The 21827-nt window shown below is 40.0% G+C and overlaps 1 protein-coding gene across 6 annotated transcripts; it reads right to left on the bottom strand.

Annotated features, from left to right (window-relative positions):
* Positions 1-3499: 3499 nt before the first annotated feature.
* LOC108105560 (repressor of RNA polymerase III transcription MAF1 homolog) lies at positions 3500-9515 on the bottom strand. Of its 6 annotated transcripts, none has more exons than XM_017212204.2 (5): positions 9402-9515; positions 4430-4722; positions 4132-4378; positions 3803-4080; positions 3500-3748 (listed from the first exon to the last, which is right to left on the bottom strand). In XM_017212204.2, the coding sequence occupies exons 2-5, from the start codon at positions 4528-4530 to the stop codon at positions 3694-3696; spliced, it is 681 nt and encodes a 226-aa protein (XP_017067693.1). In that variant the 5' UTR covers positions 4531-4722; positions 9402-9515; the 3' UTR covers positions 3500-3693. The 6 variants fall into 6 exon arrangements, with proteins under 6 accessions (XP_017067693.1, XP_017067691.1, XP_017067692.1 ...); XM_017212202.2 differs by having other exon boundaries at positions 9257-9507; XM_017212203.2 differs by having other exon boundaries at positions 9386-9507.
* Between the last annotated feature and the right edge of the window lie 12312 nt (positions 9516-21827).

Genomic DNA, 21827 nt, shown 5'->3' with positions numbered 1-21827 from the left:
CGAAAATAAAAATCAGTCTAGAACGGACACTCAAAAGCATAAGTTGATCTTAAGCCTCAAGCTTACATTTATTTGAACATAAACCTATTCACGGGGACTTGGACATAATTCGTTCGCACAATCTGGGCTCTCCGTGGGTCGACTTGCCGACATGCAGAAGAGTTTAAACTTTGTCTTCGGGCACCGACATAGGCAGAAAAATCGATGTGACGGGCAGCGTGACCGAAGCGTGGCGTGGCTGCGCTGCTGGCTCGGCGACAATGCTGAGATTGCTTTGTAGTTTTAGACATCTTTTGTATTCCAATAAAGAGCAGTCTCTCAAGGAGAGTTACCCCGGCGGAAGTCGATATATTTCTGATTTGGGTTAGCTTGCTGTAAGGGCACGTAGGGCACGAAGGTAGTTCCTTTCACCGTATTCCTTAAAGACGTCTAAATGACGTCCTACACCCGGTCACCTGCGAGGGCGCCACATCACGGAACGAACGAGCATCGGCCAGGGAGACCACGTGTGACGCAGGCCCCGCCGGCCTGGTTACATAACGCGCCGACTATTGCAAGGCGCCGCCGAACGGTACGTCTGCAGTCGTTCAAGAAAAAGCTGTTCGCCGGACGTTGACCCCGGCACCACGGCGACATAGACGGGAGCGTGGGTCTCCCGTTATGTCTTAATATAATTTATATATCTGATCTAGACTCTACACAATGAAATTCGCAGCAATGCAAAAACGCGTCTGCACTCAACTCTCTTGCCTTTGACGGCAGAGAGACCCGAAATTTAGCGTTTAAATTTAAAGGATTTTTTATATATGCGCGGGCAAAATAAAATAATTTTCGTTTAGGTTTGTATTTAAAATTTATTGAAGTGCTTTGGGATATACAATGATTCTTGTTTTTCTATCAGGTGCGTAAACGAATAAATCAGAAAATTTTCCGCGCGCGATCATGCCACATAAAGCTGCCCATGTGAGAAGCGTGGACCAAGACATCCCTGGCGTGCAAACTTTAACCTTTTTTTCAATGACGACACCTGGAATACAGTAAGATTTAATTCAATGCATAGTGTTCGTCTTGATTGAACCACTCTTGCTCGAACATTTTGCCGGAGACTTTTCCGTTGTTGATGAATCGCAGACGAAAGGGCCTGCGCATCGCTCCTCGATAACTTTCTAACTTTACTTCCCGTCGTTCAGGTGATTTAGACGAACCGGTCTTAGCGGCATGCACTCGAAGACTTTCTAACCTCAATGCTTGTCTGATTCTGAGGCCCGAAATACCCTTGGCCGTTATATATCGGCCAATTACATTTCGTTTTTAAGAAAATATACAAAAAATTAAGGAAAACTAAAAATTTAAATGAATTTCAAAAGAAATCTTTATAAAACGTTGAATTGCAATAAAAATAAAAACTGTTTAAAAAAAACAAATTTCAATTTTTATAAAGAAATGTACTCAACATATTTAATTAAATTGTTTTTTTTTTTAACACAATAAATAGAACAAAAATATAAATATAGGAAAAAATTTTTATAAAAATTTGAGTAAAATATAAACTGTTTTAAAAAAAAATAAATTTTAATTTTGTAATTAATATAATAATAATTGCAATGTACACCTTTTTAAAAGTCATACAAAAACTCACCCAAACTTGAAATTATATTCCCAACACCCACAAAAATTTTTTAAAACTTTGAACTGGTCACTTGGACTTATCTCCTTTAACGTATGTTAAATACTAATTTGCGTTCTGTTTGAAATTTGAAAATGAAACCTCGCATTCAATAAAATAACCCAAAATAAATATAAAAATTAACCCTTTATAGACGTTATAGACCATAAAGAATGCAAAATAAAGACTAAAATTGAATCACAGGCACAATCAATCTGTAACTCCAAAAGCTAACTACAAGAATATAGCCCTGCTACTGTAAATATATAAGTTAAGGGTAACAGTAGGTCGTACCTTTCCCTGGTAGTTTTTGGGTCACCCTAGATTGGAGCTAAGATTTCGGGTACTTGCGTTCGCACAATCTGCGCTCTCCGTGGGTCGACTTGCCGACATGCAGAAGAGTTTAAACTTTGTCTTCGGGCACCGACATAGGCAGATAAATCGATGTGACGGGCAGCGTGGCGTGGCTGCGCTGCTGGCTCGGCGACAATGCTGAGATTGCTTTGTAGTTTTAGTCATCTTTTGTATTCCAATAAAGAGCAGTCGCTCAAGGAGAGTTACCCCGGCGGAAGTCGATATATTTCAGATTTGGGTTAGCTTGCTGTAAGGGCACGTAGGGCTCGAAGGTAGTTCCTTTCACCGTATTCCTTAAAGACGTCTAAATGACGTCCTACACCCTCATCCGCGAAGGCGCCACATCACGGAACACCCGCCGCTGACCAAGAAGACATCTTCACCTGGCGAGCATCGGCCAGGAGACCTCGTGTGATGCAAGCCCCGCCGGCCTGGTTACATAACCCGCCGACTATTGCAAGGCGCCGCCGAACGGTACATCTGCAGTCGTTCAAGAAAAAGCTGTTCACCGGACGTTGACCCCGGCACCACGGCGACATAGACGGTAGCGTGGGTCTCCCGTTATGTCTTACAATAAACGGTAATAAGTTTTCCAGTCCTAAAATTAAACTTTTTTTCTTATAGAACCCTCCCCCTTCGGTGACCACACGCAAATGATATTATTACCAGTATCTATCCATTTATATAAAAACGACATAAATTTCACAATTTATATAAATTCTTACGTAATCACATAAAAAAACCCTTAAAACAAATAAACAAAATTTCAAATTTAACTGTTTAAGAAAGGGCTGCCACCCTAATTTCTAGAGGTTTCCACATACTCCCTCAGCTGTTAAGTGCTAGAGCTGCCAACTTTACTCAATTTTCCAAATTTTCAATCAATTTTCCTAGTTTTACATTTTTACGATTTATGGTTTTTAAACACGCCCGTAGCTCCCATGAACACGTACAAAAAATTTCATCAAAATCGGTCCAGACGTTTACGAGTCTATAGCGGACATACATGGACATTCATTTTTATATATGTATATAGATTTCAAAAACAAGAATATTTTTTTGTCCTATCAAAATTATTATCTTTAAATCTACTTTTTATATATAGAATTAAGAAAGGAATAGATTTCTATAACAAGAATTTAGTCTTAATATACTTCAAATTTATGTAGGTGTTTATCTGAATGCATATATTAATTTTTTCTCTCTCAAAATTAACTTGTTTTTTTATTATTATTTTTTTTATTTTTTTTATTTTTTAAAGTATTTATTTTTTCTCTCTCAAAATTAACTTTCAAATACCACAATTTTTTTTAATTTCAATAAACTAGATTTCCCCAAAACTGTGCTGGAAATAAGTTTACCCATTACTCGATAGTTTTCGACCCTACAAGGTATGAATAATTTGTATCGCTTGTCTGTTTAAAGTAAAAACGCCGAGATCCCAGGAATTGTAGTTTTGAATATTGACAATGCAAAAAATTGAAATATAAGCTTTTATTATTATTCTTATTATAACATAATCTTTTTATTATAAATATGTATTTTTTAAGTTTTTTTAAACTACGGAGAGATGTGGTGAAAATAACAACTCAAAATCGCACAAGCTTGTCCAATCCATGTTGTTATGTTGCATTTTATTTGTGTACAGATTTATTATGTGTGAAAATACTTTCCTAATACACATCTTCTTCCATGGAAAAATCGGGGGTTTCCCCCGCATAAAGAGAACTGAAAAAAGGTAAGTTTTAACAGTTTGTATAAGTCATGACATGTAGTACATACTTTACTGCACGACTTGTAAAAAATACAATCCGTTTTAGTTTCTTGTTATAAAAGAAGTAATTAAACGACCACAAACATCCTGGTTCTCCAAAAGGATCGCAACTCAGATCTGGATTATAACTATATATGTCACATTCTGATAAAATTACTTCGTCATCAACGGCAGACCATAATGGCTGGCGAATAACTTGATATTGATCACCAGCTAATGCTGATAGATTTGAATTTATTGAATTCATAACCCATTGCAATGATGGCTCCTTACTAAATTCATGGGACTTCAAAGAGCTTTAAAATTAACAAAAAATGTACTTTAAAATAAAACTTACCTTAGCTTCTGAAAAATCGTAATCGGGTTCAAACGATGCGTTTAAAGTTGCAATTAAATAAAACAATGTCTTTCTAGAAATAGTATCACAAAGAGTAATGCCTTCATCTCCAGATTGACTGTTATTTCGGCCAAAGTTAGGCGAAAAGTCTGTCAAAGTTTGGGGTGGTGACAGCGCTTGAAGATCATGCCCATGCATATCTGCTGTAAAACGTTTATACAATACTTTTTCAGCTGCAACCATTTTGCTAAAATAAATTCAAATTTAAAAAACTTTAAACGTAACATACGCAACATACCATGAGTAACTTTCTATGCGGCCAAAGATCGTGATTCCACTTGTTTTTATAGAAAGTGCGTTGTTGATTGCTTCAAAACGTGAACTCTCTAGTAACTTCATGATTTATGAAGATTATTTCAGGAATTTCAAACGAATTAATTAGTCTTTTATCCTTTTAAAAACTGTCGAAGTTCAACAATTCTCGTTTGAAGTAACTGCATATCAATCATATAAACAATCATTTGATGGAATTTATCTTGTCTAATCATGGTCCTCGAATTTCGACACGTACAGTTATTATTTTTGAGTTTGCTGTTATAGTTAATGGATTTTTTAGCATTTATTTTTTATTATTTTGTATAAATAAATCATTTAAATATAATATAAAAAGTTGAATAGAATTTTTTCCATTTCCATTATTTATTGTACAGTTGTTCTACGCTTCACCGTTAAGAATGGGCTCTTTTGGATTATCATATATATATATACATTTTTTTTAGAAAATAAATTTATTTATCTCTATTTCAAACTACATACATATGTAACTTCTATTTCTAAAAACTTAAAAATAATAATAAAAACAAGAGGAAATGCTATAGTCAAAAGCCGCGACTATAAGGTACCCGTTACGGTTTTACACAATTTTAAAATATTCATTTTGCTAGTGGAAATTCACTAGTGGAAATTCAGAGAAAGCATGTTGAGTAACTGATAGTGAGGTCACTGCCCATGTGGAGCCATATAACTTAAATTTCTTCATACATAGCAAAATAATGTTCCGATTTAAAAAATCTTTGGCAAATCGATAAATATTAACAGAAATAAGTTATACAAGGACAAACGAATGCATTTATAATAATATTATAGACGCCACAGTTTTTCGCGGTTGGTGGGCGTTAGAGTAGGTGTGGGTAGATAAGAAAAAATTAATTTGCATTTGGGGCATCATTAAAACCTACATGCTCTCTCTTTTATCGTTACCGAGATATCAGCGAGAACCGACTTTAGAGCCTTGTGGGCGTATAGGTGAGTGTGGCCGGATAGTATTATCATTATAAGTTATTACTGTAAGATGCGCTGGCATCTAAAGATTATACATTCTGAATTTCAAATTTCTAGCTCTAATGGTTCCTGAGATTTCAGCGATTTTCGTTTTTCGCGATTTGTGGGCGTGGCAGAATGCTGTAATAAACTTGCGCTGCGTAGGGACCTCAAGAATCTTCATGGCTAATCTTCACTTTGTATTCTTTGGATCTCAGCGTTCATACGGACAAATGGACATAGCTTTATCGACTTCGATATTGATCCTGATCAAGAATATATACACTTTATAGGGTCGGAAACGCTTCCTTCTACCTGTTACATACTTTTCAACGAATCTACTATACCCTTTTACCCTACGAGTAACGGGTATAATAAGGCGAGAAGAGCTCAATTTATTTAAAGGTGGCCCCTTAATTGATATTGCTTTTTTAATTAGTTAAAATTAATTGTAAAAAAGGTTCAATTAAGTTTTTATTTCAAATTAAACACTATTGTAACATTTAAAATGTAAAAAAAATTAAAAAGGGGGTCAATTGCTTCGTTTTTCATAGGTTTACAGGAAAACTAAGAAAAAAATAGGTATTCGTGTTTTTGATTTGGCACTAAGATATGGGTCACCCTGTATACATAAATATACAGTTAGCCAATAAACTATTCGTTGCGAGGTACTACATGACCAAATGCACGTATATCTTAATGATCCAATTAAGTTTTTATTTCAAATTAAACACTATTGTTACATTTAAAACGATTTTTGTAGCGTAGGGACCTCAAGAATCTTCATGGTTAATCTCAACTTTGTATCTCTTATAGTTACTGAGATCTCAGCGTTCATACGGACAGACAGACGGACATGACTCAATCGTCTGCGCTATTCACCCTGCTCAAGAATATATATACTTCATAGGGTCGGAAACGCTTCCTTCTACCTGTTACATACTTTTCAACGGATCTAATATATCCTTTTACTCTACGAGCAACGGGTATAAATTGCAATACCTTTTTGTTTATAAATAGTTAGTCAATAAAGTATTAGTTGCGAGGGTGCCTGAGAAAACTTACTGTTTTTAAATAGTTTTCAGTTTGCACAACAAAACCAACCAAAAAATTTAAAGTTACAGTGACTCCAAGCTTATTTCGTGCAAGAAAAAATGAAAGTTTAAATTTAACACAGCTACTAAACTAGCAGAGATAAAAAAGTTTTTAATAATTTAAAAAACAAACGAATTTTTCATACAAAATCTAAAACTAGTGTAACTTTATTATTTCCTAATTTGAATAATTGGTTGGACCTCCTTTATTTTTCTTGACGACTTTTAAACGATTTGTGAAGGATTCGACCAATTTTTTTGTGGTTTCCACTGGAATTTTACGCCATTCTTTCAATAAGGCAATTTACATTTCGAGCATATATTTTAAACATATAATTAACAAGTTTTAACTTAAATACCAGATAATTTCCAAAAGTTTTTTTTTTACGCACAAAAATTATTTGTACACTTCTCATTCTTGACTTATATTTCTGAATACAACGGTAATCCGCGTTTCGCATTTGAACTGTAATTCATAGCAAGCTTCGCTGTACTTTTTATACCCGTTACTCGTAGAGTAAAAGGGTATACTAGATTCGTTGAAAAGTATGTAACAGATAGAAGGAAGCGTTTCCGACCCTATAAAGTATATATATTCTTGATCAGGATCAATAGCGAAGTCGATTGAGCCATGTCCGTCTGTCCGTCCGTATGAACGCTGAGATCTCAGGAACTATAACAGATACAAAGATGAGATTAAGCATAAAGATTCCTGAGGTCCCGGGACAGCGCAAGTTTATTACAGCATCCTTCAACGACCACTCTAACGCCCACAAATCACGAAAAACTAAAATCGCTAGAAAGTTGAAATTCAGTATGTATAAACTTTGGATGCCAGCGCATCTTTTAGTGGTACTATTATCTGGGCACACCTTCCCATACGCCCACCAAGCTTAAAAGACGGTTTTCGCATTTTCAAGAAAACCTGATATCTCGGTAACTATAAGTGATAGAAAGTTCGGATTACGCATGTAGATTTTTATGATGCCCCAAATGCGAATTGTTTTTTTTTCCATCTAGCCACGCCCACCCTAACGCCCACAAAACCCGAAAAACCAAAAATGCAAAAATTCCAGGAACTAAAAGAGCTAGAAAGTTAGGCTTAAGAATACGTATTTTAGAGATGCCACTGCAACTTTCCACCGGTTTTTATTCGGCCACGCCCACTCTAACGCCTACAAACCGCGGAACACTGTGGCGTCTATAATAATATTATGAATGCCTTCGTTTGACCTTGTGAACTTATTTCTGTTAATATCTATCGATTTATCAAAGAGTTTTCAAATCGGAACATTATTTCGCTACTTATGAAGAAATTTAGGTTAATTTCAGCTAGCAAAATGAATATTTTAAAATTGTGTAAAACGGTAACGGGTATCTTATAGTCGCAGCACTAGACTATAGCGTTTCGTCTTGTTTTTTGCTGTATTTGGACGAAATGGGTCAGGGTCAAGATATACCCCTAAATTTTCGAAAAACTATAATAAAATTATATTTAGCGAACCCCAATTAACCCGAAATTGGTAGAAATACTGTCAAGTCACCTTCCACAATGCAAAGTTTGATAAAAAAAAATACGTAAACACTGGAGAATTTCCAGTAGAACATAGAAAATCTGGAAGGAACCACATATTAACACCACGGGAGGAGCATAAAGCTGTAAATACGGCAAATAAAGTATGTCAAAATGCAAATGAAGCCATGAAGGAAAAAACTTGATCTTTATGGAAGATAAAATTAATAAATTTGTCTATAAAGACATTTATTTTATTCCAAAATTTAATTCCAATTGCCCTGAAACTTGGACAGAATCCAGCGTCTTTGGTATTTCAATAAGATAACGACCGGAAATATTTGTTGTATTTAGTGCAATAGTAGCTTTTATATCACTTGAGTAACATCATCAGATTTGAATCCTATAGAACATTTATGGGATTTCCTCCAGAAGAGGACAACATATCCTCGAAGGAATCCATAAAAACCGCATTAAGAGCTGAATGGGATTCAATTGATGGTGACGAGACGACCATTAAGGCAAACAAAGAACCCACTAAAGATTAAAATCCTTAAATCTTTAGAATTGTTGTTTTATTTAACATTTTATGAAGTGTACGAATAATTTTTGTGCGTATAAAACTTAATTTTTGTGTTATTAAGGAAATAATCTAGTATTTAAGTTAGAACTTGTTAATTTTTTTTTTGTTTTCACTCTTTCATTAGGAAAAACATGCATTTAGTAATGTAGTACCTCGCAACGAAGACCTTATTGACTAACAGTACATAGATGAAGAACCCTACTTTTCATTAGTTCTACTATTGCTCCACAAAGTTTTCAGGTTTTATAATGCCAAAGATACAGATCCTTAAGTTGAAGGCACTTTTTTACACCTAGTGACCAAATCGATCAAAGCCACGATGATGAAAATCTGATAATTTGTTAAATTCATTAGTGTGATTTATATATAAAATGCCATTCGTAACTTCAGTACATATATGTACGTATGTACATACATACATATGATTAGCTTTAAAAATAAAGAGAGCACGTACATGTATACATATGTATGTATTAATGTACATAAGTATGTATTAATGTACATAAGTATGTATTAACTTGATACTTGTATAAGAAAATTTTTACATGTAAAATATTTCAGTATTCCAGATAATTTTGCCTTCTGTTGTTACTTTCCTCATATATATGTACGTACATTCATATCCATATACATATTTCCTTCATTATTCAGCATGCATTTTGTAGTTGTATAATTTGTATAAACAAACAACACTGCACAGGTAGACTTAATGAACAAATAATAAAACATATTTTATCAATTTACTTAAGAGCATGTGTACTTTAGTAAGCTTTTTAATTAACATAAGAATGCTGTTCACTTCAATTACATTTACGCAATACTAAATTAAATGTTGTGATATATAATTATTATAGGTATGATAAAAATGTCAACAATTTCGATATTATTTGATACTATGGAATGGAACTTAAGATACAAACCTACAAATGAATATTAGGTTTGCATCAAAACCTCAGTCTTTGTTCATGCATTATATTAAATTCTCACAGACTATTTACTTCAATTTACAATCCATATAATGAAGGGTCCAGATTATGTTGTGATGTCATATATCGTATGCCATATGCCATATGACCCTGTTAATCAACAATATAACTTTTAAAATTGAAGTCGCTAAATTGAGCGTGTAAATAATTTAAATAAATGTATATGCCAACGTATAATAGAAATAAAAAGAAAATGAAATTTTTTAGACTAATTTATAAAAAATATATTTTATCTTCAATCAATTTTTACAAGTATGGGGGGTGCTTGTTGAACAGGAACTTTCGTCCAGGTAGAATTGGTGGCCGGGCTGCTCCTGTATGGCCGCTAATGTTGTGGCACCGGCAGGGTGCTCGATAATGTGTCAGGTGAAGACTTCGTTGAGAGGGTGCCTGCCCTCCTATACCCCTGGCCTTAAGCTCAGTGGCCGAATGCAAATAATATAACGACTGACGCCGGAGTTATTTTGATCATTTATAACTTCTGTTCTTTATTCGTCAAGCGCAAAAGTCAAACTGAATTTATAAATCAACTTAAAGGCTAACTACTCCCCCCTGGGAGTATTCCTGGAGGCCTTTTTTGGGGCACGTCATAATTAACGTATCGGGTTTCGTTCACTGTGGCACATTCGTTAAAGGTGATGAGGTAAGTGCCTTGGATGTGGATGTAAGTGCCATTGTCCACACTCACACGAGCTGCGCGATTATTTACCATGAGAATCCCATCGTCAACGTAGATGGGATGCAGGTTACTTTTCTGGATTTTGCAATGCGCGGCGCCTCCAGCGTGGAGCTCCTGGGCGCACGATCTTCTTAGCGCCATCTGGCAAAAGGTAACCTCTGGGGTTGTGAAGCAATTCTTCACCGCATGGATCTCTCAGTCACATTCCGCTATTACGTTATCTTCCAGCCCGAGTATGGTGTCGTGATGCGACACAGGAAAAAAAGTAATCTTATAACAGGCTGATTTGATTTTAAGAAATTGAATAATGAAATGTAAAATGTTAGTGGATTGTAAGATTTTTACGTACGCTACGGACAAACATCTTTAATCGCGGTCTCGGTGGGCTCTTCCAATCAAACATTCTCCAGGTCTGCGTGATTTAATATGCTAGGGCTAACAATATTGACTTTTGCAAGAGCTACAGCAAGGATAAGACTTTGCATCGCCATTGTCATCATTCTATTTCGAGTTAACAACATGTCGAATAGATGTCCCGTGTCGACCTGGGACTCTTTAGCCGACCTCAGAATTTGATTGACATTGGTGGAAATTCTATTGATGTGGTCCTGTACTTTGTTGTTGATATTTATTTGCCTATTGCTTGCATTATTTAGTTGGAATTGATTGAACCTAATTTTTTCAAAATCTTCTGCGTCTGGCGCTGCCGCCACTACCTTTAATACTGTCCCTAAGAAGTCTAAGCCTCTGGCTACTCTATTATGAATGCTCAGAGATTCGAGCAGGTCGCGTAGATGAGCGGTATCAACGCTCAAAAGCTTTTGGATATGCGATTGGGGGAACATGTTGGTCATCCCTTCAGTTTCTATTATAGCGCGCCTATATTCGAGGTTCGACGAATGTTTCACGTACGCGAATTCCTCCCATACTAAAATTCTACCATCGACGATGGGAATGTACTTAGCTTTAGAGTAGTTCGTGACATGCGCCGATGTTGCGGTAGGAAGGAGAAGTAGGGGTATGGATATAAAGCTGTAATTTGAATATATTGTAATAGTTTGAATTAATGGGGCAACCCACCACCAAAGCGTGAAAAGTAAGGTATGACTTAAAATTAATAATGATAAAAAACTTACGCAAAGGGGCTAGGCTTTGAACACCCTGTTCTGTCGGGAAGCATTTTCCTTGTTTCTGAGCTTATCTTGGACGAGTTTATCCTATTCTGAACATCATACTGTGGTTTATCCGACTGTGTTAGAATTACGTCGGCTGGCTTCTTGTCAATGACTGAATGGATAGATTTGTTATATCTGGCTGTGGCCAGCAGGATTAGCACGACGGTGTCGCCTTTATCAAGAGTGCTGTGGAAACGTTCCACTTATTCGTTTGAGACACTGTGGAGGGGCGGTGCATTCGAGATGCTAATGCTTAAATGGTTTTCTAGCATGGTCAAAATAGTGTGTGAATTCAACGATGGTTCGTTATCGCAATTTATGAGTTTGGCTTTCTGGAAAACATTCATGAGTTGTAGTAGTGCCGGTTTAATGTCCTCTATGGTTCTAGAGGGGATTGGCTGGACCATCTCAAATTTGAAGAATTTGTCAATGCATGTAAGAAAATATTTTTTGTCCGTTGAGAAGATGTCTATGTGTAACATTTCCCCAACATGGGACGGGACTGGCGTTTCCCCGAGCTTCCTGCTGTGCCCAACAGTGTAGATTTCTCGCCTCTCAGAAGCTGCAAAGATGTCCGTAACACGGTTCTTGCAATGCCAAAATTTGGTGGGTGGAAATTGTCGAACCAATTCGTCCTGTATAATTACTAGCGTGTGCAAATCGCAATGAATGGCGTTAACGCCCCTAGGTACGATAATGTCCGCGAGCTCTTCAAGCAATGACTCCTTGCATGTAAAGTCAATGCTGTGTCGTTTCTTGTTTCCGAAGAGACTGAAACTGCGCTTCGATGGAAAGCGTGCTTCCTTCAGAGTTATCTGGTTCTGAAAGCAGTTCAACGGCTTGTCCCTGGTCTCAATAGTGTGGGTAAGTGACAGCTCACTGTGAATCGTGGCCGCACTTGAAAATGCTTCCTCCTCTCCCAAAACGTTAAGTTTCTGTCGGGAGAGGGCATCCGCAACGAGGTTTTCCTTGCCTAGCTTTCAAAAAATTTTGTCGCCGGACTCATCGATGCGGGCTTTCCACCTTTTGATTTTCGCATTCGGATTGGACTCCGAAACTGCGAAGGTCAGTGGCTGGTGGTCAGTAAAAATATTGATATCCTTTACTGCATATAAATAGAGGCGCAATTTGGCCAATGCCCAAACTATTGCTAACAGCTCCCTCTCGTTGGTGGCATAGTTTATTTCTTTGTCCTTTAAGGTTCTCGAAATCATATTGATGCGCCGTCCCTCTTGGGATAGCATCGCGCCATTGCCATAAGCTGAGGCATCTGTCGTTAGATCAAATGCTTTTTTATAGTCGGGGTACCTGAGGATGACATCCTCGGAAGCAAGAATGTTACGAAGCTTATAAAAAGCTAGCCGTTGCGGCTCGCTGAACTGCACATGGATATTTTTGGACCTGTGTCTGCTGACACTACCGTGTTCCCCTTTGAGGATTTCGGAAATGGGCCCAGCTATTGACGCAAAATATTTAATAAAGCATCTATAATAGCTGGCCAAGCCTAGGAATGATCTAACCTCGAAAACGTTTTTGGGTTCAGGGAATTCCTGAATGGCCTTGGTTTTCTCTGGGTCAGTGGTAGCCCCGTTGCTGGTGACTATAAAACCTAAAAAACTAAAAGAAGAAGAATTTAAATTTTTGCGTTGATACCCTCATATTAGCATCGTAAAGGCTCTTGAGAACCCAATCTACGTGCTGGATGTGGGAGTTTTCGTCCTCTGAGAAGACGATAACATCATCAACGTAGACGTAACAAAATTGGCCGATCTGCTCTCTCAGTATGTCGTCTATAGTTCTTTGGAAAATGCTGGCAGCATTTTTTAGTCCAAATGGCATTTTCGTACTTTCCTCTATTAACGGTAAAGGAAGTTTTTCACGGTCGCGTTTTGCCAGTGTGATTTGGTGGTAGCCAGACTTCAAATTAAGCGTTGTGAAGTATTTGGCTTTGCCTAAATTCCCTAGTATCATAGAAATATTTGGTATTTGGTATCGATCAGATATTGTCCTCTCGTTCAGTTTGGGAGTCGCATTTTACGGTTGCCAGTATCGTCATTTCCATTTTTGTCTTCTACCCATATTGGGTTATTGTAGGGGGATTTCGACTTCTGGATTATGCCATTTTTTAGCAGTTCTAGGATTTCGCCATTGACGAAGTCGGCTGCGCCCATTGGGTATGGGTAGTGCTTGGCATAAATAGGTTCCTCATCAACAGTTCTGATGGTGGCAACCACCGACGTGTTGTAAGGTAAGGCCTCATTGGGGTCCGCGAAAGCTTTTTTTCTGTTGCGGAGCATTCTCAAAAATGTTTTCTTAACTAAAGGTGGTGCATCTGAGCAATTCACTCAATTCACTTTGCCCGCACTTCCTTGGGGGTGTGTTTGATAAGAAGTTTGTTGGCGTTCTGGCACCTTTGAAGTTAGCTTCTTATCCCTATCTTCCTGGCTTTTTGCAAATTATGCTGCGAAAGTGTATCTCTCATGGTTTGACTCCACTTCCTGAGCCAATGCCAACGCAGTTGGCATGTCCTTCGGCTTTGCCGAGAAGAGGGCATCGGAAAGACTGCGCTTGAGGCCCGAAATACATCCCGGAATTTTTCGCACAAAATTCTTGCCGCCGACGCTTTGTACGACATGGTGGCTTTATTTGTGAGCAAGATGAGCTTTTTCCCAACCTCGTCGTATTACTGTAGAATGGTGAGGCTTCTTTATCTGAGGGTGCCCATCTCTTGTTCAATGACGTGAATCTGTCGTTTGTCACTGTATGTAAAATCGAGCCGATATATGATCGCATCCAAATTCAATATTGTTCCAAACGAGGAAAGTACTGCTCCTAAGTATTACAACCGCCTGGTAGTGGGGTAAGCTATTGACATAATTTTTATACCCGTTACTCGTAGAGTAAAAGGGTATACTAGATTCGTTGAAAAGAATGTAGGAAGTAGAAGGAAGCGTTTCCGACCCTATAAAGTATATATATTCTTGATCAGGATGAATAGCGAAGACGGATGAGCCATGTCCGTCTGAGATCTCAGGAACTATAAGAGATACAAAATTGAGATTAACCATGAAGATTCTTGAGGTCCCTACGCAGCGCAAGCTTATTGCAGCATCCTGCCACGCCTACTCTAACGTCCACAAATCGCAAAAAACTAGAATAGCTGAAATCTCAGGAACTATTGGAGCTAGAAAGTTGAAATATAATCTTTAGATGCCAGCGCATCTTATACTGGTACTACTCTCCGGCCACACCCACCCATACGCCCACAAGGCTCAAAAGACGGTTTCGGATTTTCTAGAAAAGCTGATATCTTGGTAACTATAAGAGATAGAAAGTTTGGATTAAGCATGTAGGTTTTTATGATAGCTCTTATAGTTTTCGAGATCTCAATTCGCATTGAGAGCATCATAAAAACCTGTGCTGCGTAGGGACATCAAGAATCTTCATGGTTAATCTATATTTTGTATCTCTTATAGTTCCTGAGATCTCAGCGTTCATACGGACAGACGGACAGACGGACTGACGGACAGACGGAGTCATGGCTCATTCGTCTTCGCTATTCATCCTGATCAAGAATATATATACTTTATAGGGTCGGAAACGCTTCCTTCTACCTGTTAAATACTTTTCAACGAATAACGGGTGTAAAATAGTATGCAAACAGTACACAAATATTTAGTGACCATTAATTATATATTTTAATTTCAATCAATTAATGAGATATAGATTTAATTGTGATATACAATTTGTGCAGTTTATGGACCCGATACAGTTTCCATTTCCACCGCACAACGATGGTATCAACGTTTTCGTTCTGGTGTAGAGGTGTTCGAAGATGCGCCACGATCCGAGATTTTTGCCATTAGGGAAGCGAGCTTCTATGAGAGGGGCATTATGAAGTTGGCATCTCGATGGGAACGCGTCATCGAACAAGACGGCGCATATTTGACTTGAATAGCATTATTGTAACCAATGTTATACCGCAAGACTTTTTTGATGGCCTAATATTAATGAGCAGTATTAATAATGGAGCTGCAGATGTTATCTTGCAGTATATAGGAATTAAATAAAACAAATGCAGATATAGGGAGTGGATGTGTGTCTGGTTTAGCTCACTTACATGATACCTATTTTTTTTCCGCGATGGGTACTTAAACGTTGAGCGCCAATTAGTATTTTTTACGGATGCCCTGTGGTGAAACTGATCCAGATCGGGCTGATAATGATGTATCACCGATGGGGTGCTTGTTGAACAGGAACTGTCGTCCAGGTAGAATTGGTGGCCGGGCTGCTGCTCCTGTATGGCCGATGATGTTGTGGCACCGGCAGGGTGCTCGATAATGTGTCAGGTGAAGACTACGTTGAGAGGGTGACTGCCCTCCTCTACCCCTGGCCTTAAGCTCAGTGGGCGAATGCAAATAATATAACGACTGACGCCGGAGCTATTTTCATCATTTATAACTTCTGTTCTTTATTCGTCAAGCGCAAAAGTCAAACTGAATTTATAAATCAACTTAAAGGCTAACAAATGAAAATCATAGCGGCCACGCAAATATGCTGTGTTTGCCGGCTATGCACGGGCATCCGGCCAGACGCTGTGTCAGCATTTTGGCCGGAGCGAGTCCGGGCGTTCGGTTATTGTCGTCGTCCGGTTGACTTAGTTAAATTGTACATATGTAATTACCCACCATCTCCTTGACTGATGGTCTGTAAGGTGTTAGGTAATTTAGTTCGACATACATACATACATACATACATACATACATATGTACATGTTTACATATGTAAGTTAACTAAGTTAAACGGGCGACGGCAATGACCGATCGTCCAAAAGCTTGATCCAGCCAAACTACTGTTACAGCGTCTGGCCGGGTGTTCATGAATAGTTTCCTGTCTCTCATCATTCTAGCTAGTCGCCACTGTTTTTTTGTGGCGCACCTCTCCAACGGCTGTCCATAATCTCCGGGTCGAAGATCTGGCAGATTCGGTACTCCTTTCAACAAGTCGTTGGTAGTCAGTGGGGCTTCCTGATCCACTGAGACTGGCTACTGCGTTAGTGGGCGGGAATTGATTATGTTCTACGGGTCGATCAACAGCTTCTCCTTGGGGGCCAGTTCCCTTATCGTATGGGCCAGCACCTTCTTGACGCAGTGGACCGTTCTTTCCCAAGCACCTCCCTCAGCTGGGTTTGCCGGACAGTTAAAAATCCATTCTACTCCTTTCGAAGATAACTCGCCCTGTATCTTCTATGTCTCGACAACACCGTTGAACCTTCGGGCCTCTCGATTGGCTCCAACGAAGTTTTTCCCATTATCGCACCTCATCTTAACCACCGGTTTTCGCAAGCTCATGGAGTTCCCCATATCTGTAGATAAATCATGGGCCATCTTCAAGTGGACGGCCTTTGTGGTTAAGCAGGTGAACAATGCAACCCACTTTTTCTTGATGCGGAGTCCAATCGTCATGTGCAACGGTCCAAAATATTCCAAGTGTGTGTACTTGAATGGACATCCGTTGTCTTCCAGTCTGTCCTCTGGAAAGGAACCCATAATTGGCTGCATCGGCTGTGCCCTCCACAACTTGCAAATGCGGCAGTCAGTCGTAGCAGCCTTTCGCGGAGCTGGAAAAACTTCTTCTGTATCTCGCCCATCTTCTCGTGGAAGTAGCGTACTAGCATCCCAGTCACCATGTGTCTGTGGGACAGTATAATAGGGCTCTGTAAGGCACACATGCAGCGGCGTCGATCCTTCTCCTTACACGCATGACTCTATCGTCGTCGATATACGGGGACAGCCCTCGCAGTTGTCTGCCATCTTTTGTGATCCTTCACGTCTTGTCTCTCTCATCTCCGGAGAACGCTTCAATTTGCGCCAGCTGGATCAGTAGGCGCAGTCGCTGTACTGGCCGCTACATCGTCGGACGAATTTTAGGACCCAAGCTGTTGTCCTTACTAACTGGTTGTAGTTCGAATAAAGATATAAAAAACCCGTTTGCAGTCACCAAGCAAACTCACATGGCAAATCTTCCTCGTCGGTTGCATCCGTGGGTACTCATCTCCATTGTCATACTTCCGTCGACTCCAGGATTTCTCTCACCCGGTTTCCAACAAACTGCTTGCATTGCCGGTGGGTGCTGTTTATCCAGTGCGGCATGGTCTTGGAATCCGTTCAAAGTACGCATCCGTTAATCTCCATACTGTGTTCCTGTTTCACAGCGTTCATCAGCCGAGTCCCTATCACGGCCGCTTAAAGTTCCAGTCTCGGGGCTGACATCGTCCTCATCGGAGCACATTTCGTTTTGGAACAAACGAAATACGCCTGCACATCTTCGTTTGCGTAGGTGGCCCGCCAATACGCCGTCGCAGCGAACGCCGACTGGCTGGAATCCACGAAGACCTGAAGCTGAAGTGCTCATACTTGTCCAGTACCAAAGTAGTAGGACGCCGGAACTCTCTCACATAGTTCATTTCTTGCCCCCAGCTTTCGAAAGCTACGGCTTGCCTGGCAACAACTCACCCTAGGTGACTCCTCTTCGCCAAATCTCTCGCATTAGTAGCTTGGCGGTAACCATGTAGCTGCTCAAAAACCCGATCGGATCAAACGAGGACATCACTAGGATGAGGAACTCCCTCTTGGTAGGGATACGCTCTCCGGTCATCACGTTGCTGGGAACCCGATGGTATTTGACACTAAAAATGAAATCATCTGTGGCCGGATGGCAATACATGCCCAACACATTTTGCTCGGATTCGGTACACTCGACGTTATCGTTGGTGCCTAGCGGATTTAAGTCTCTGACCACTCTCGCCTAGCTGGAAAAAAACAGGCTTAGATCGAATCCGGCGCTTGCATGTATTTTTCCTACCCGTTTTGAAACGGCAATAGGTTCATTCTTGTCTGCGAAGCTCTCTACGTAACCGTCCACGTAGTGGTACTCATATATGACCAGTACCGCCCGAAAATCAGCATGCACGTACTTTGACGTGTTTACGATCTTCTCGTACTACGCAGAGCATGACGAACAGGTTGTTCCAAACGTCATAACTTTCATCTCGTAGATCTGGCAGCTTCATCTCGTCATCCTTCCATAGTGGCCACCGCCTGACTGTTGTGACCGTCTGGGACTACCGGGATCGTCATGCAGCAAATAGTGATGCTTCCTCTGGCATCCGTAGACGTTGCATACGCCCGATTTCTAGGCACGCGAAACAGATCCGATGTTTCTTGACGTGATTGATTGAACTGCTTGCAATCCTTGACAGCCTGTTGCCCTTCACACATGAGGCAACCCACTGACGATCCTTTCCATGAGCGTCGCAATCTGTGTCCTCGTGGGGTCTATAGCCTGTACTGGCGGTTCCGCCTGAGCAGTACTCATGGTGCGTCTTACTCCACTTTCCTTTGGAGTCCATGGCCGCTGCCGTCCACCATCTGCGGTAGCCTCAGATTAATTAAATCTGGGGCTCCGTCTGGGCGAATATGTCGTCAACATGTCGCTCGTTTAGCTGTTCCAACTCAAAGCATGCGAATAAAAGTAATGACGCCGATCTTAGTCCCAAGAGTTGCCTCTAACAAATGGCACTTCGCCGAAACAAGAAATACCAGATCTTGTAGCGTAACCAACATTAAACAAAGTATGTGTGCATGGATGTATTATTCTGTTGGGGAAATATAACTTAGAAATAACCTCAACTTAAAATATATTTGATCTACCGCAGTTTCTCCTACCTCTTTCTGATCGGAGTGTCTGTGGCGCCTAGCTTTCTTATAATATCATAACTTACTAACATTTATTATTTCGTATTTTATGCATATTACTTTCTTTCTGTGAATGTAAAAAAAATATTTTGCAGAAAGTTTTAAAGTCTTAGCCGAGGCTAAAAAATAAAAGACTAGTGCATGATTTAAATACTTATTCGGCATAATTGGTAAAAACACCGTCCATTTACCCTATTTAATTGTGTGCGTTAATTCAGCTTTCATATGTATCTTTGCTTATGCTCGAATTCTTGACATTAGCTTCGCCCGTCTTTGTTATTTTTTTGTGGTCTCCACGCTTGCGAACCCGTTACGGCCGCACATGTGTTTTCTTTTTTTATCTCTTGTTCTTTTTATCTCTTTGTTTGCCATAGCAGGGGCTCCGTTCCCGCGCACCCGTCAATTCGCCCGTCACTGCTTGGTAAGGAAACAGCGCGGTTCGACAAGTCGTCGTTGCTAAGGCGGCGGTTCAGGCCCCGCGACCCCCTCGACAGACCAATTGCCTCAATTAGCATGTAAACAGCTTGATCATGCATTAATTCTTTATACACAGTTCCACATGAGCAACCCTTTCCAGCAGAATAGGAATAAAAAACAAATCTTCAGCGATTCTGAATATGGTACATACCTATGGCTGTAAAAATGGCATTTAGCATGGAACATATGACGGCCACTATACAGGCGGCCGTTAACCATGCCGTTCAGGAAGTAGCCCTGGAAAGTCGGCGTAGGGAAAATGCATTTAGCTATACAGCAACTGACCTCCCAGGGTAATGTTGTACAAATCGCTCCCACTCGGTATATGAGCCTATAGAATTTAGAGATAATGTCAAATGTGTTGAGCCCCTTGACGTCGTTAAGTGTCTGCCCGAATTTACGGGTGCACAAGAGGCAAGCGGACGCATATTATTTATTTAGAAATTACGAAAATAGCTCACTCCATTATCAGGCGGTCATTATTATTAGGAGCGAAATAAGGGTCCCTGCCGATGCCGTGCTTTCCTCGTTTGGGACTGTGTTGAATTTCGACGCGATCTTAAATCGACTTGATTTCACATAAAGTGACAATAGTCAGATTCACGTCATTGAGCAGGAGATGGGCACCCTCAGACAGGGAAGCTTCACTATCTTACAATACTATGACGAGATTGAGCAGGAGCTCTCTTTACTCACCAAGGCATATCAGAATAGGAAGCCGGCTGCATGCGGTCGATCAGGCCCACCAAGAAGATATAGGGTAAATCACATTGCGCAAAGTGCTGAAGCACCTAGTGATACATACACCACCGCGTCTTCTAGCGCGGCACAAGAAATTATTGACGACGCCAAGGGTATCGGGAATCGATATGAGACTTCTCCAAAAATTTCATTCGACCATACGAAGGACTGAACGGCGTTCGCCCGGTACAATCCCCTTTTAAACTTCATTCCATTCATGGCGTCACCACTATCACAATAATTTTCATCGTTTTTAATTTTACCTTACTTATCCTCCTTTGATACAGTCATGGGTCTCGGCCTGTTCAAACAGGCGGGACATCACTTTTCTACCTTCCGGCCACCTCAAATTGGTCAAAGAAAAAGAGAACGCAAAATAACCCGTGGCAATGCTAACATAGCTGCAATAGAAACGCCCACTAACTCAAACCGTTTTAAAATCTTGGCAGATTATAAGGATGATGCCGAATCTACTGAAGTCGAAAAAAGGAAGACTAAGCCCCCGCTAATTTACATACGAGAAAAAAGTTCAAACGTTCTTGTCAACAAAATTATAGAGCTTATTGGCAAGGACAATTTTCACATAATACCACTCGTAAAGGGCAACATCCAGGAAACAAAAGTTCAAACGAAGTCTGAAGATAATTACAGAGTATTATCAGCTAAAAAGCCGCAAGGGCCTGCAAGTCGTACTTAAGGGCATAGAGTCCGAAGTATCGCCTGCAGAGATAACAAAGGCGCTATAAGAGAAGGGATTTAGCGCTAGGACAGTTTTCAATATCCTTAACAGGGATAGAAAGCTTCAGCCTGAGGCTGAGCTCGAACCAGAACCCTATATACAATCTTCAGTTCCTGCTGCACCGCAGAATTACGGTTGAGGAGCCGCACAAACGCAATGGCCCGGTACAATGTGTGAACTGCCAAGAATTTGGCCTTACAAGGTCTTACTGTAAGCTGCGCCCGGTGTGTGTAGTTTGTGGCGAGCTTTATGACTCCGCACACTGCCCAGCGAGCAAAGATGACCACAACTCAAAAAAGTGCGGCAACTGCGGTGGAAATCACACTGCTAACTATAGAGGTTGCCCAGTTTATAAGGAGCTGAAAAGTCGAATCCACCAGAGGGGAATTACTGCCCGCACCAAAAAAAAACAGTTGATAGCCTCCAGGTCAAACCCTGAAATCTTCTTCTCAACTGCAGCCAGATCCTCACTAGGACCCATAAACTCTGCCAAAACTGTTACATAAATTCAGGACCCCAGCCTCAAAAAGATCATTGCCGCAATCAGCATACCAAGAACCGAACACGGCTCAGCAGCATCAACCGCCAGAGCAGCCAAATAGTAACTTTGAAGCTATGATATGCAGTCTACA

Source organism: Drosophila eugracilis, unplaced genomic scaffold (genome assembly GCF_018153835.1).
Source record: "Drosophila eugracilis isolate 14026-0451.02 unplaced genomic scaffold, ASM1815383v1 contig_1953, whole genome shotgun sequence".
Lineage (NCBI taxonomy): Eukaryota > Metazoa > Arthropoda > Insecta > Diptera > Drosophilidae > Drosophila > Drosophila eugracilis.
Note: the sequence above shows the minus strand (reverse complement) of the source record. Positions and strands in the feature narration are given on the sequence as shown.

Bases quoted from the DNA above. Each gene is read 5' to 3' on its own strand.
- LOC108105560 (XM_017212204.2), bottom strand. From the start codon at position 4,530: ATGAAGTTACTAGAGAGTTCACGTTTTGAAGCAATCAACAACGCACTT. The intron at 4,081-4,131 runs GTAAGTTTTATT...AGCTCTTTGAAG, and splicing joins ACGATTTTTCAGAAGCTAAG to TCCCATGAATTTAGTAAGGA. The intron at 3,749-3,802 runs GTATGTACTACA...ACCTTTTTTCAG, and splicing joins TTTACAAGTCGTGCAGTAAA to TTCTCTTTATGCGGGGGAAA.